General features: G+C 41.7%; 1 protein-coding gene across 3 annotated transcripts in view; it reads right to left on the reverse strand.

Moving 5' to 3' along the window:
• Window positions 1–504: 504 nt before the first annotated feature.
• CRTAM (cytotoxic and regulatory T cell molecule) overlaps window positions 505–14,836 on the reverse strand; it is an 85,732-nt gene continuing 71,400 nt past the window's right edge. For 2 of the 3 annotated variants that reach the window (XM_077457760.1, XM_077457758.1), the window contains 5 exons: window positions 13,034–13,117; window positions 12,879–12,947; window positions 7,627–7,761; window positions 5,837–5,923; window positions 505–715 (listed from right to left, as the gene is read on the reverse strand). In XM_077457760.1, the coding sequence (XP_077313886.1) occupies window positions 660–715; window positions 5,837–5,923; window positions 7,627–7,761; window positions 12,879–12,947; window positions 13,034–13,117 (431 nt within the window). In that variant the 3' untranslated portion in view covers window positions 505–659. The remainder of the gene's footprint in view (window positions 716–5,836; window positions 5,924–7,626; window positions 7,762–12,878; window positions 12,948–13,033; window positions 13,118–14,836) is intronic. The other variant, XM_077457759.1, reaches the window with a different exon arrangement.

Consider the following 14,836-nt stretch of genomic DNA (forward strand, 5'->3'; position numbering starts at 1 on the left):
GATGTGAAGGGGGACAGTGCTGTGGTGGGATGTGAAGGGGGACAGTGCTGGGGGGGATGTGAAGGGGGGCAGTGCTGTGTGGGGGGGGGTGGTGGTGGTGAAGGGGGACAGTGCTGGAGAGGGATGTGAAGGGGCAGTAGGGTGAGGGGTGTGTGAAAGAGGCAGTGCTTTGGGGGTGATGTGTGTAGCACCCTGATGTTTAGGCAGGGTTGCTAGTAAATGTACCTGCCAAGTCATAGTTGCCTTGGCCAATTGATAGGAGATCAATATCGCTTTTTTTTTTTTCTTTGGCACAACCATATTTTACCTTCCTTTCACATTACAATTTTTTAGTATTTCATCTAATTTTTTCCATTTTGGCAAAATGTGATGGTGTGACCTGTTCTCTTTTGCCTTGTGATTTCCTATAATATGATGGCAATCTATATTGTGTCGGAAGCTTTCAGTACTTTCCAGTAATCAATACAATCATTCTAATAAAATAATTTATTGTTTTTAGTTTAATGGAAAAAAAAAAACTTTCCAGGTATAAAAATATTATTTACAGATCATACACAATATCTATTCACATATAAAATCATCATCTAAACAGTAAAAACCAAACAAACAATATCTTCACACGGAGAACGTTATTGCACATCGGTGGGATTTGGTGGTGATCACATGGAAACCTGATTGTTGTACTTAATTCCGGATCCATTTTGATTTGTGACCGCTGTAAGAAGACAAACAAGGTGATTGAATGTGATGGTAGTTCAGTTCTTCCTTTGCGGAGATCTCCTCTTAGGCTGGGTTCACACCTGCGGGTTCACCGCATCCAATTCGCATGACAGGATATTGTGACAGGTTCTCTATGGAGCCGGTGTCCCATCATATAAGGTCCCCCATCAGATAGTGTCTGCTGTGTACTGCGCATGCACAGTACACAGCAACACAGATTCCAAAAATAGCCGAGGATGAATGGCGCCTGCGCCGTGAGTCCAGGTTCTAGCCCCACCATCCAAGTGGACATAGAGTAGGAATAAAAAAGAGACGAGCGATGTGAGGCCGAGCCCGAAGCGTGGCGAGCGACGCTCGCCTGCGAGGGGCCCTCTAATTTTCACAACCCTATGTCCGCTTGGATGGTGGGGCTACCACCTCCACTCACGGCGCAGGCGACGTTCAGCTTCGGAGATTTTCCAAAGCTTCTTCTGCCCCGTACTGTGCATGCACAGTACGGGGCGGACACTATACGATGGCAGGACACTATCTGCCAGAACACCGGTTCACATATCTCCATTGCACCTGAAGCAAGATGCATCCGTCGGAGGTGGGAACCCAGCCTTACTGTGGCTCTGGGGCAGGATGTGAAGGGAAATAACCCGGCCAGAGCACACAAGTAAAAGATAATGAAAAATACAGACTGGAATCTCAGTGCGATTTAGACCATTCAAATAATAGTTGTTGCAATACACCAAAAAATGTGGACTTTTTTTTTTTTTTTAATCCACAAAGAACCGTAGCACATTACTTTGTGTTTTGGTGTGCTGCAACGCATGTGTATCACAGGTGCAATGCCTTAGTGCATCTTCTATATGGTGCATTGCACATACAGTATACAGTTGTGCTCATAAGTTTACATACCCTGGCAAAATTTATGATTTCTAGGTCATTTTTCACAGGATATGAATAACACAAAAACTTTCCTTTCACTCATGGTCAGTGTTTGGCTGAAGCCATTTATTATCCATCAACTGTTTACTCTTTTTATCCAAATGACCCTGATCAAAAGTTTACACACCCCAGTTCTTAATACCGTGCATTGCCCCCTTTAACATCATTGACAGCTTGGAGTCTTTTGTGGTATTTGTGGATGAGGCTCTTTATCTTCTCAGATGGTGAAGCTGCCCATTCCTCTTGGTAAAAAGCCTCCAGTTCCTGTAAATTGGGATGTCTAGCATGAACCGCACATTTGAGATCTCCCCAGATGATGAGATCTCAAATGTGACCTCAATGATCATTGAGGTCAGGAGACTGAGATGGTCACTCCAGAACCTTCACTTTATTCTGCTGTAGCCAATGACAGGTCTTGTGTTTTTTTTTGGATCATTGTTATGTTAGAATGTCCAAGTACATCTTCGCAGCATCCTTGCAGATGAATGCAAATGTTCCTCAAGTATTTTTTGATAACATACTGCATTCATCTTGCCATCAATTTTGACCAAATTTCCTGTGCCTTTGTAGCTCTCACATCCCCAAAACATCAGCGATCCACCTCCGTGTTTCACAGTAGGAACGGTGTACCTTTCATCATAAGCCTTGTTGATTCCTCTCCAAATGTAGCGTTTATGGTTGTGGCCAAAAAGCTCAATTTTGGTCTCATCACTCCAAATTATTTGTGCCAGAAGGTTTGAGGCTTGTCTCTGTGCTGTTTGGCGTATTGTAAGTGGGATACTTTGTGGCATTTGCATACTAATGGTTTTCTTCTGGCGACTCGACCATGCAGCCCATCTTTCTTCAAGTGCCTCCTTATTGTGTATCTTGAAACAGCCACCCCACATTTTCAGAGAATCCTGTATTTCACCTGAAGTTATTTGTGAGTTTTTCTTGGCATCCCAAACAATTTTCATGGCAGTTGTGGCTGAAATTTTAGTTGGTCTACCTGACCCCCTCATTTTCCACTTCTTGATTAGAGGTTGAACACTGCTGATTGGCATTCTCAATTCCTTGGATATATCTTTTTATACCAATTTCCTGCTTTATACAGTTCAACTACCTTTTCCCGCAGAACCTTTGACAATTCTTTTGCTTTCCCCATCGCTCAGAATCCAGGAAACATCAGTGCAGCATTGGATAAAGGATGCAAGGGTCTGTCAGGGGTCCAGAAACTCATTGACCTTTTTATACACACAAACTAATTACAAGCAAACAGATCATAGGTGAGGATGGTTACCTTTAATAGTGATTCAAACCCTTTTTTTCAACTTGTGTACATGTTATCAGGCCAAAATCACCATGTAAACTTTTGATCAGGGCCATTTGGGTAGTTTTTGTTGTCATTATGATTTAAAAAAGGTAAACACAGTTGATTGATTATAAATGGCTTCACCCAAACGCTAACCACGAGTGAAAGAAAAGTTTGTGTTATTATTCATATTCTCTGAAAAATTGCCAAGAAATCGTAAATTCTGCCAGGGTATGTAAACTAATGAGCACAACTGTATGAATAAACCATTCTCTACTCTATCCAAAACTAAAATGAAAAGCATTGGCCTTGCATACACTTTAAGGGGTGGTAGCTGACACATGGCTTTGACCTAATGTGCCCCTAACTGCTAAACATACACACATGCAAATTCAGAAGCATGTTTTTGTGTTTTGTTTGCCCCAACATTGGATACTACGTAGCTTCCAAATGTGGGTGGAATGGCCCCCCAATAACCAAGTGCAGCATATCCATCTGCATTCAGCACTCATCTGAACAAAGCTGGGCACATCATTGAACTATGTCCTCTCTGAGCTGCCCTCTCAGTCCAGGAAGTGGATGATGATCCTGAACAAAGATGGCGCAGTCTTTCTGCAAATGCATATGAAGTCACTATTGGGTGCAATACTGTGATCTCTGACAGAGGTAATACCTAGAAGTTTTACCTTCAATGGCAGTCTGCTAGTCTTCTAATGTAAATACACAGCAGGTATTTCATAGCTGTTAGTTCTGGATTTTAGGGTCTGTGATGTGAACTTTGAGGACATATCTGAATTAATTATTCACAGTACAAGCAGCTAGAGAGGTCAGGGGTGGCTTTTTTTAAAGTTATTTTCTAATTGTGGAAATGGAAAATAGGTAAATCATATTTTATCAATTTTTACCACTGCCTCTTTTCCTTTTCCACATTAAAAATGAGCATATTATGTTTTTTTATATGTACATAGTTTTTGTGAAAATTATCTTTTTAATATCCATGATGTCACTGGCACTGGGAGGAGGGGTGAATGAAATGCCAATAGAATTCCCTTTTACTGTTCAGGGCTGTTAGACCAAGCTACTATTCTCATAATATAATGGGAATTCGTGCATTCAATGGTGATGTAGAACGGCGATCAGAAGTGTGCATGTCAATTAAACTAGACAATGAGTATGGATGGGACAAACTGGGAGTCTGAGATGTCCAGGTCCTCCCACTACAGCAAGTGTGAAATAATGCTGCCACTATTAGAGATTTATTACTATGGGGTCCTTACACAATTGGCACCTGGGGAAAAGAGCAGGCATACCTCTTACATACAGTAAAGTGGGGACACCGAGCCCTTTAAAATCAGTGGCTGCTGTTTTGTTTGGAAAAAAAAAAAGGGCAGGGTAGAAGCTGACATTAATAATACTGATTTGGAATTTCTGCCTGGAGTTCAGCTTTAAATTCCCCTATTACACAGGGGGTAAAGACATGCGGTTGATTTTTATTATCCCCCCACCATAATTGCCCATCTAAGCCCTATCAAGGCAGCAAAAGGGGATGGTACATATGCTAGTGCAAATTGAACTTGACTTGTTGAGTTTGACAGGGGGCACGGCCTGTCAGACTCCCCATTGAGATCTATTGGACTACACCGCAACTGCAAGCCATCATCTTCTGCCTAGCGTGAAGCATATGTTTGATAAAAGATCCCCCTTATGGTGGCCATACATGAAACGATCTGATTGGACCATATGATCAAATCTATGGATCGAATGACCAAAACTGCAAGCTATCATCATCTGCCTAGCGTGAAGCATATGTTTGATAATAGATCCACCTTATGGTGGCCATACATGTAACGATCTGATTGGACAATATGATCGAATCTATGGATTATTAAAAAGACATAAACTGGGGGCTATTTACGAAAGGCAAATCCACTTTGCACTTCAAGTGCACTTGGAAGTACAGTCGCTCTAAGATCCCATTCACACCTGAGCGTTTTGTAGCCCTACGCCTGAAGCTACAAAACGCTGGAGGGGAAAAAATACATTATTCTCAATGGAGATGGTTCACATCTCCACTGCAAGTCGCCTGAAGCCCTACGCCTGAAGCTCAAACAAGTTCCGGACCCTTTTTTGTTTCGCGCGAATCGGGCTGATTTGGGCGTTTTCATTCCCACGAGCGTTTCTATGGGCGTTTTGACGCTGTATCTGCAATGCTTAACATTGGTGACCTTTTGCCCTGCACAAATTCGCGACAAAACGCGGCAAAAAACGCAGCGAATCGCGGTAAAAAACGCCAAAATCGCGGTAAAAAACGCCGCAAAAAATGCTTGAAAAAGCTGCGCTCAGGTGTGAATGCAGCCTTAATCTAAGGGTTAAATCTGAAATACTGTAAGCGGAAGCTCTGCTGATTTTATCATCCAATCATGTGCAAGCTAAAATGCTGTTTATTTATTTTCCATGCTTGTCCTCCTCGGATCTACAGCGACTTTACTTTCAAGTGCACTTGCAGTGCAAAGTGGATTTTCCTTTAGTAAATAACCCCCACTGTGTCATCAATCAATTTTGAACAAAACTGATCTATATCATTGAAATTAGTCTGAACCGATCGTAGCAAAGTAGGCAGATCAATTTGATTGTTAAGCGTATGGCACATCAAACCATCTTTTCAGTCTTCTGATTGTACTTTTCTCCCGGAGAGCAGTAGCCAGCAGTCGATCATCAATATGGACGTTTATAAAAATCATTCTGTGTGGCCCCCATAAAGGTGTAGGGGAGGGAGGTGGCTGAACAAGCACTGGAGCAATCTTTCTACACTTTATTTTTTTTTTTTTTTTTTACCCAACAAATTCTATGTACATATATGCAGATGTTACAAAACACTTTTTTTTTTCTCACCTTGACTATTCCTTACTGGACCAGGAGCTTCTTCATTATTTGACTTGGATTTGTTACTCTCCAGAGTCTGATCCGAATTTTCATTCTCTAAAAAAAATAAAAAAATAAAAATACAGCAAAAGACCCGTGAGACTATGCAGCCATGAAAAGTTCTAGTGTGCTCCTCATCTGTAGAAGGAAGAGCTCAACGCATTGTGCCTCATCTCAGACGAAGAGGCCAAAGAGCAGGACAAGAGTGTAACAAAGAGCTAACAAAGCATCCCTTTTTTTTGTGCGCTCTAAAGTATCCAAGCAGCAGGTGTGCAGACGGCCGGTGACAAAACCCAGAGCTGGCACCAGCTGCAGCCGAGAAGAAGCCCCCACGTGCATTGTCGGATCAGACCCAGATAATTTGTCGATTGTGTAAATTTGTGGATTAAATCGGAGTTTTGTCCTTTTCAAAAGGTGGAAACATAAACAGGCCCCCTCCATTAATTAATTAGAATCCCATTAGGCCAAGCGAGCGCTAAGTTGAAGTCGTGCATTACTCAGGACGTAGCTCGCCCCCTCAATAGTCGCTGTCCTTCCGTTAATGGGTTATTCGTAAAAAGCAGAGGGCTGTAAAGTGAATGATGCTTGAAGGGCAGTTAAAAAAAAAGGAGACTTAATTTAAGTTGTTTCTAACGGGCAACAAGTACATTAATATAAATTGTGTAAGACAATTAGTGAGGATGATTAATGGAGTGGGCGCGCTAGTAAAAGGTGAAGAGAAACAACGTGACTGTTGTTAATTTGTATAGAACATGTTGTGTTAGTATACAATGTATATTTCTTTATTGATGGACAATATGTGAGACAAAAGCATTCTAAACCCCCACAATCACCATTTGTCGGATACATAGGTGGCACTTAAATTAAACTGAAAGCGCTGATTAAAGAGGAGCTCTGATGCAACACAAAAACACTTCCTTTGAACAGCATTAAATTGTGGTGCCAATGGGACCCTAATTCAACCAATTAATACCTTCTTATTCCTTTACTGACTTCTGCACACTTCTGGATTTGGTACCCTCACAGACTATGGGGCTCATTTAAAATGGAGCATTGGCTACTGATATCCACTAGATGCCGCAGTTTTAACTTCGCTCGTTAACTACTCACTATTTACAATTCTGACAGCAATGTGGAGTCCTAATGCGTGTTCTCTGTATAATGTCGCAGGTGATAGGTGAGGCGGGTCACATTACTTCTCCAGTTACTTTATTTTTCCCCATTTATGGAAATGAATGGAGCTAAACTTGCTTTGGAGTTCCATAGTAAGCAAAGTGCTAAGCAGATTAGTAAAGCACATCATTGTGCATTATAAATGTGGCTGTGGCATGGCCACCACCTTACCCTTTTGCTGTATGTGTTTTACACTCTTCAACCTCTTCATGAAAGGGTTAAAGCACCATATTTGCATTGAAATATTTAATAGTGTATTGCCATTGAAAACCAATATGGATGAAGGCGCCTATAACTTTCCTGGAATATAGAGGGTGGCAGTCCAAGGTAGTAGCAGCAGGAGGTGCCGTTGATAGCTTGACTTGTATTAGTTGTTTGTTCTCACCCCATAATGCCATGTGTGCACAGGGAACTGCAGTGCTCAGCCAGGGATGTCTATAGAGAATGGGCCAGTGTCTCTACCAAGAGGATGGACACCTCTTCCCAACCTGGAGCCTCTGCTGGTGCACTGTGGGATTCATACCTCCATTTTCCATCTACACACATGTGTAAAGTTTTTTTTTTATTGAGCATTTATAACCACCTACCTTTCTTCCAGGCTTCATGGGCTTTTTTCAGCTTCATAAGAAAAAGATGTACAGTGACCAGGAGCACGCAGATCATCAGCGACACCAGAATCAGGATTACAGTACTGTTTGACTTTCCTCTAGAGGCTTCAAATTCTGCAGAACAAAAAAGGCGCTTATCACAAAATATTGCACCCTTTTTCTCGAATATATGTGTGTGCAAAGCAGCCGTTTTGGAGTGCCTAACCCTTTATATATAGACAGTTTCAATAAGGCTGGGGCTACCCTCTCTATGTCAACCACATTTTAGTCCATGAAAAACCAGATGGGGTAGTGTAAAGTGGATATGGTTTATCTAAAGCAAGCATGGCTCACTGGACAAGTTTAAACTAGTGTTATGGTCCTAACGACTGAGTTGAAATAGAGCCAGGTCTAACATAAACCAAATAGTTTTCCCTTCTGTTTTAAGATGGCCTACAACTTCTTCAAAACTCTTGAAAAAAAATTCCATATTTTTTTTAGGCGATTATTTTTTTGTTTTCAGTTGTTAATTCAAATAAGCAACAGTAGACAACCTGAGAGTTTTTGGATAAGAAGGCACACATTTATTCATACTACACATTTACATGTAATATCCCTCTCTGCCTCTCCAATACTGTTACTATAGGTTGCTGCAGTTCATAATACAGATTAAACAACATCTTGATTATTGAAGCTGACTTTAGTGCCTCTCAGTGTTGATCAGGTCAAGCCAGAATTAGTGGCTTCGATGTTGGTCAGGTCAAGCTGGCTAGAAGTGCCTCAATAGTGATCAGATCAAGCCAGTTATAGTGTCTCAATGGTGGTCAGGTCAAGCACGGCCGGCTATTATGCCTCAAGGGTGGTCACGTCAAGCTTAAATAAAGGGCCTCAATGGTGGTTAGGTCAAGCCGGCTATAGTGCTTCAGATGTGGTCAGGACAGAATAATGACTATAATGCTTCAATGATGGTCCAGTCAAGCCAACTATAATGTCTCAATGGCAGTTAGGTCAAACTGGCTAGAGTGCCTCAATGGTGGGCAGGTCAAGCCTGCTATATTGCCTTAATGTTGGTTATGTCAGGACAGCTATAGTTCCTTAATGTTGGTCAGGTCGAGCTAGCTATAATGCCTCAATGTTGGTCAGGTCAAGCCGGCTATAGTGCTTCAGTGTTGGTCAAGTAAAGCTGGCTAATAGTGCTTTAGTGTTGGTCAAGTCACACTGGCTAATAGTGCTTCAATGTCGGTCAGGTCAAGCCAGCTATAGTGGCTCCATGGTTGTCAGGTCAAGATTATTATAATACCTTAAGGATGGTTAGATCAAACTGGCTATAGTGTCTCAGTGATGGTCAGATCAAGCCAGCTACAGTGCCTCCATGGTTGTCAGGTCAAGCTGGCTATAGTGCCTCAGTAGTGGTCAGATCAAGCCTGCTATAGTGTCTCCATGGTGTCAGATCATACTGGCTATAGTGCTTCAATGTTGGTCAAGTCAAGCCAGCTTTAGTGTCTTAATGGTGGTCAGGATCAGGCCAGCAATAATGCCTCAGTGATGGAGTGTCTCAATGGTGGCTAGGTCAAGACATGCTGGTAAATTAATTGGCTTCTGTCCAAAATTGGCCCTAGTATATGAATGGGGACCTAGGATAGTGGGCTCCTTGAGGGTAGGGACTGATGTGAGCGTGCAATGTACAATGTAGGGACAATTGTAGACACTCACTCAGGTTGAACTGGATGGACTGGTGTCTTTATTCAACCTTACTAACTATGAAACTATGAAGATGGCCATTTTGCTTCACTGAAGGTCAGGTCAAGCAGGCTATAGTTCCTTATTGTTGGTCAGGTCCAGCTGGTTATAGGGCCTCAATGGTGGTCAAGTCATGTCAGCTATAGTGGCATAATGCTGGTCAGGTCAAACCAAGGACGACCAATTGTTGTACAGAAGTCAATTGGTAGATCCACTTCTGTTTAAACAGGGTGCCCATACATGGACCAAAATTGAGCAAGTCCCTGCTGAACAAGCCACATTTTGATCCATTTGTGGCTGGCTTAAAAAAGGTCCTTTTAGATACCCAGAAAAGTTGTGAATCTTTGATGCCTAAAATATAACACAACAAGCTGAGTGCTACTTTTCTTTGTTCACATTAATTTACATCACCTAATTTGTTTGTTTTTATATACCATGACCTACAGTGCCTTCACAGACATTAACACTACGTGGTACATTCAGTTTGATAAGATGACTGAAATTAGCCAGAGCAGAACTGCAGGTAGGTGGCAAGGGCACATCCTGATTTAACCAAAATCTACGGCTTCTGCTTTTGTGTTTTGACCTGTTTGCGTTCAACAGTCAAACTTTATGTATAGAAATACACAAGAAACTAGTAAATCGGGTACCATCAGACTCCTCTGTTGCTGCACTTGCAGAGACTCATGCACACCCACTAAAGTACTAATAGATGTTACAAACAGGGTCTGTGTTTGCAGCGAGATGGACAGTCTAGGTCAGGGATATGCAATTAGCGGACCTCCAGCTGTTGCAAAACTACAAGTCCCATCATGCCACTGCCTCTGGGTGTCATGCTTGTGGCTGTCAGAGTCTTGCTATGCCTCATGGGACTTGTAGTTCTGCAACAGCTGGAGGTCTGCTAATTGGTCTAGGTCTGGTCTGGTCTGTTTTTTCCTTTTAACCCACAAAAAAACTGTATGACCTACGGACTGGCTTAAAAACTGCAGCCAAAAGATAAGAAGAAAGTCTCTGTTGCAGTAACAGTCCTCTATTCTAGCTTCTTGGTAGTACCAACAATGAGACATTCCAACCTTATCAGGGTGTTACTCCAACCCACATGGCCCATTTATGTCTACACATCGCAGTAATGCACATCAACATACATTACATGCATTGCAGTACCCCAATGCACTAAGGTAGCCCCACATACAGGTAGGTTGTAGTGCAATACAAAGAACTATACACATTATGAGTTTCTGTTAATTGTAGTACAAATTTTGTGGCACATCTGATTTTTGGGATGTCGTGGTGCGTTTTTAATGAAATGCATGTTAATTTTTGATCGGACGTAATGCATAATGGATCCTAGGATGCAGTACAGCATTACCAGTTAGCTGAAGACCTAATCTATTTGTGCACTAAACAATGCAATTTAGATACAAACATCAGCTCTCATCAATTTATAACCTATATCAAAGAATCTTGTGGGATCGGAAATACAAGAAAACGCAACAAAACAGACACTATATGGTATGGCGCCTGGTAGAGCTGCACAATTAATCGTCAAGAATCGTTATCGCGATCTTACTAAAGTGTTTCACAATTCTTTCTATGCAAAGAATTCTTTGCTTTTCTGAAGCCACAGCCCTCAAAAGAAAGGAAGAGAAAAACTGTCACTCTGCCAAGAATCAAAACATTCTTTATCAGTTGAACTTAAGTATAAACATTGTAACAATTTGTCAATGGAATAGACTTTGTGTGCAAGTCTAAAAAGCTTAAAGAGGAGCTGCATCTTTCAAAAAAATATTTAAAAAGTCAGCAGCTACAAATACTGCAGCTGCTGAATTTTAAAAAAAAAATGAACACTTACCTGTTCCAGGGTCCAGCGATGTTGGCAGCAGATGACGAGCAATCACTCGTCTCTCAGCTGCCCCCACCGCCATCCTCTGTCAGGGAAGTGAATCGTTGCGGCTTCGCTGCCCGGTTCCCTACTGTGCATGCGTGAGTCGCATTGTGCATCTTCACTGGTCCCCGCTGTGTCCTGGGAACTGTGTGTTTCCCAGAACACAACGGGGGGGCGGGACATCTGCGGCTAGCTGCGCCTAGCTTGTCCCAGAAGTGGGTGCAGATACCTGGATTATACAGGTATCTGCACCCCCCTCCCCCCTGAAAGGTGCCATTTGTGGCACAGGAGGGGAGAGGGTTCCGATGAGCGGACCTTACACTTTAGGGTGGAGGTCCGCTTTAAACACTAAAACTTTTTCTGACATTTGTTGGTTTCAAGTTAAAATCTTCTTTTTTTTTTTTTTGCTAGAAAATTACTTGGAACCCCCAAACGTTATATATATTTTTTTACCACCCTAGACACCCTAGAGCAGTGATGGCGAACCTTGGCACCCCTGATGTTTTGGAACTACATTTCCCATGATGCTCAAGGACTCTGCAGTGTGGTTGAGCATCATGGGAAATGTAGTTCCAAAACATCTGGAGTGCCAAGGTTCGCCATCACTGCCCTAGAGAATAAAATGGTGGTTGTTGTAATATTTTGTCACACTGTATTTGCGCAGTGGTCTTTCAAATGCAATTTTTTGGGGAAAAAATTAATAAAAAAATAAAATAAAAACTTTTCTGTTTTATTTGTGTGTGTGTAATGTGAAAGATTTTGCCTCCCGAGAATTGTGATCTTTTTATTCTAAGCAAAAAAATTGTGATTCTCATTTTGGCCAGAATTGTGCAGCTCTAGCGCCTGGTATTTAATGGTATGTATGCAATACATAATTTCGTGCTGTTAAATACATTATGTTACAATAATTCGTTTTTGGCATTGTTTAATTTTTGGATAATTCATTATGTATGTGTGTGTATATATATATATATATATATATATATATATATATATAATGTGTGTATGTATGTATATTTAATTTATTTATTTTTCATAACGATTCGTAATTCGGAAAGTTGTTTGACTTGGTCTGTTTGATTTACTCTGTGCCAGTAATCCAGCCCCCAACATGAAAAGGAATCCACTGATTGGACTAGAAAACTATCATTTGGATGGATCAATTCCTTTCCACTTGCTCAGTTTCTCACTAATAGAATAAAAACGAATTGATAATGCCATGTCGAGTCGACCTTCTGTTTCATTAGACCTTTAACAAATCATCTATCGGAAGGTGAAGAGAAGCAAATCTAACACTTGAAATGCAAAAAACACCTAGTGGCGCGTTTTTTGCATTTCAAGTGTTAGATTTGCTTCTCTTCACCTTCCGATAGATTTATTTAGTTTTTTAAGTGGCAGCTGGGAGGAGGGGGAGTTTGAGCGCTGTGATGATATACTAATTGGGAGGTCATTAATAGTGTATCTTGAGTTGTTTCTTTAACAAATCATGCCAAATTCATTCGTTAATTTCGTTAAGTTGAAATTCGTTATTTTTTTTCTTCAAAGATTCAGATGCATCTGATGGTCTGAAAGATGCAAAGTTCCACTGAATTTCAATTAGTTACAAAACAAATTGCACATGCCTAACCTGTGGTCTCATTCCGCTGCGTGGTGGTGTCACCAGCTGGTAACGTTTCTCGTCCAAAGAATCCAGTAGCTGTGAAGAGAAAAATGAATTCCCACAATTTATTAAAGGCGAAATTCAAATCATAAGGAGTATGGCTTCTCTGAATATCTGATTACCGGTAGTTCTATCTTCTTTATCTTCACCTGTCATGGTGTTTTCCAATGTTGTGTTCCATTCTGGGTATGTCAAAGACGTGGTGTCTAAAGTATAGAGAACATTTTAAACAAAGTCTGCTTAGTGGTTATCTTGGCACCAAAAAACACCCAGACCAGTCCATCTATCAAGGGTTGGTTTAAACAAAATGGACCCCTCAAGACTTCTGCAAAAATTCACACTTATCTTAATGCACCTCCTCCAAATTTGGGTGTGTGGAACAACTTTAACACAAACAAACTGAAATATTTTAGGGGGGGGGGGGGGAGTAAAAATAAAAAAACTAAAATAATGTGGTTGCATAAGCATGTACACCTTCTTATAACTGTGGATGTAGCTGTGTTCAAAATCGGGCAATCCCATTCAAACTCATGTTCTAGTAGGTCTTTCCTGACATTTTCCTAGTCGCATCTTACAACAAAAGCCATGGTCCACAGAGAGCTTCCAAAGCATCAGAGGGATCTCATTGTTAAAAGGTATCAGTCATGAGAAGGGTACAAAAGAATTTCCAATTTCAATTAGATACACCATGGAATGCAGTGAAGACAGTCATCATCAAGTGGCGAAAACGAGAGTTAGACTTACCGGTAACTCTGTTTCTAGGAGTCGTCCAGGACAGCACTAGAGAGATAGGCTCCACCTCCAGAGGCAGGAAACACAATCCAGATCTTTTAAGGGCGGTCTCCGTCCCTTCCCCTTCAGTCTTGTAAACGAGAACTTCCCCGGAAACGGCTTCTGTAACGACAAAAACACTTGTCCAGCATTATAACAGCATATAGGGAGGGAATCCATGCTGTCCTGGACGACTCCTAGAAACAGAGTTACCGGTAAGTCTAACTCTCGTTTTCTCTAGTCGTCTGTCCAGGACAGCACTAGAGAGGATCAACGAGAACTTACCAGATTAGGGGGGGGACTACCGCTTGAAGGACCTTTCTCCCAAACGCCTGGTCTTGCGCTGAGATAAGGTCCAATTTGTAATGCTTCATAAACGTCGAGTAGCTTGACCAAGTTGCTGATCGACAAATTTGTTCTGGTGTCGCTCCAGCTCGCTCTGTCCAAGAGGTCGATAGTGCCCGTGTAGAGTGAGCCATGGGGGGAAAAAAGGACATTCCATTTTCATCCCTTTTGTAGGCTTCTACAATAGCTTGTTTGATCCACCTTGCAATTGTATTCTTTGAAGCTTGTGACCCCCATTTTTAACCCGCATGTAAAACAAATAATGCAGTTGATTTTCTAATGCTTTTCGACATCTCCAGATACTGTAAGACACAGGCTCTCACATCCAGTTGGTTAAACTCTACCTTCTTAGGATTAGTGGGGGACCCACAGAACGAAGGAAAAACAATTTCCTGTGTTCTATGGAAATTTGTCACTACATTGGGTAAAAACCCAGGGTCCGTGTGCAACACCAGCCCCTCTTCAAAAATTTGTAAAAACGGCTCTTTCACCGAAAGTGCCTGAAGCTCGTTAATGCGTCTGGCTGTGGAAATAGCCACTAGGAACACCGTTTCAAGCGTGATCCATTTCAAGGAAAGTTCTTCTTCCCGAGACTTTTTTACCCATCCCTGTAACACAATTGACAGGTCCCATTTGGGTAAATTTTTGAAAGGAACAGGTTTAATCCTGGTCAATCCCTTAAAGAACCTGCTGACCAGCGGGTCTGCCTCCAGAGGTTGATCCAACAAAACCGATAGGGCCACAATTTGTACCTTTAAGGTACCAATGGCCAGTCCCTTATCCGCACCGTCTTGTAAAAACGCCAAGAC

This window comes from Lithobates pipiens, unplaced genomic scaffold (genome assembly GCF_037356315.1).
Source record: "Lithobates pipiens isolate NorthernLeopardFrog02 unplaced genomic scaffold, aLitPip1_a1.2 Scaffold_27, whole genome shotgun sequence".
Lineage (NCBI taxonomy): Eukaryota > Metazoa > Chordata > Amphibia > Anura > Ranidae > Lithobates > Lithobates pipiens.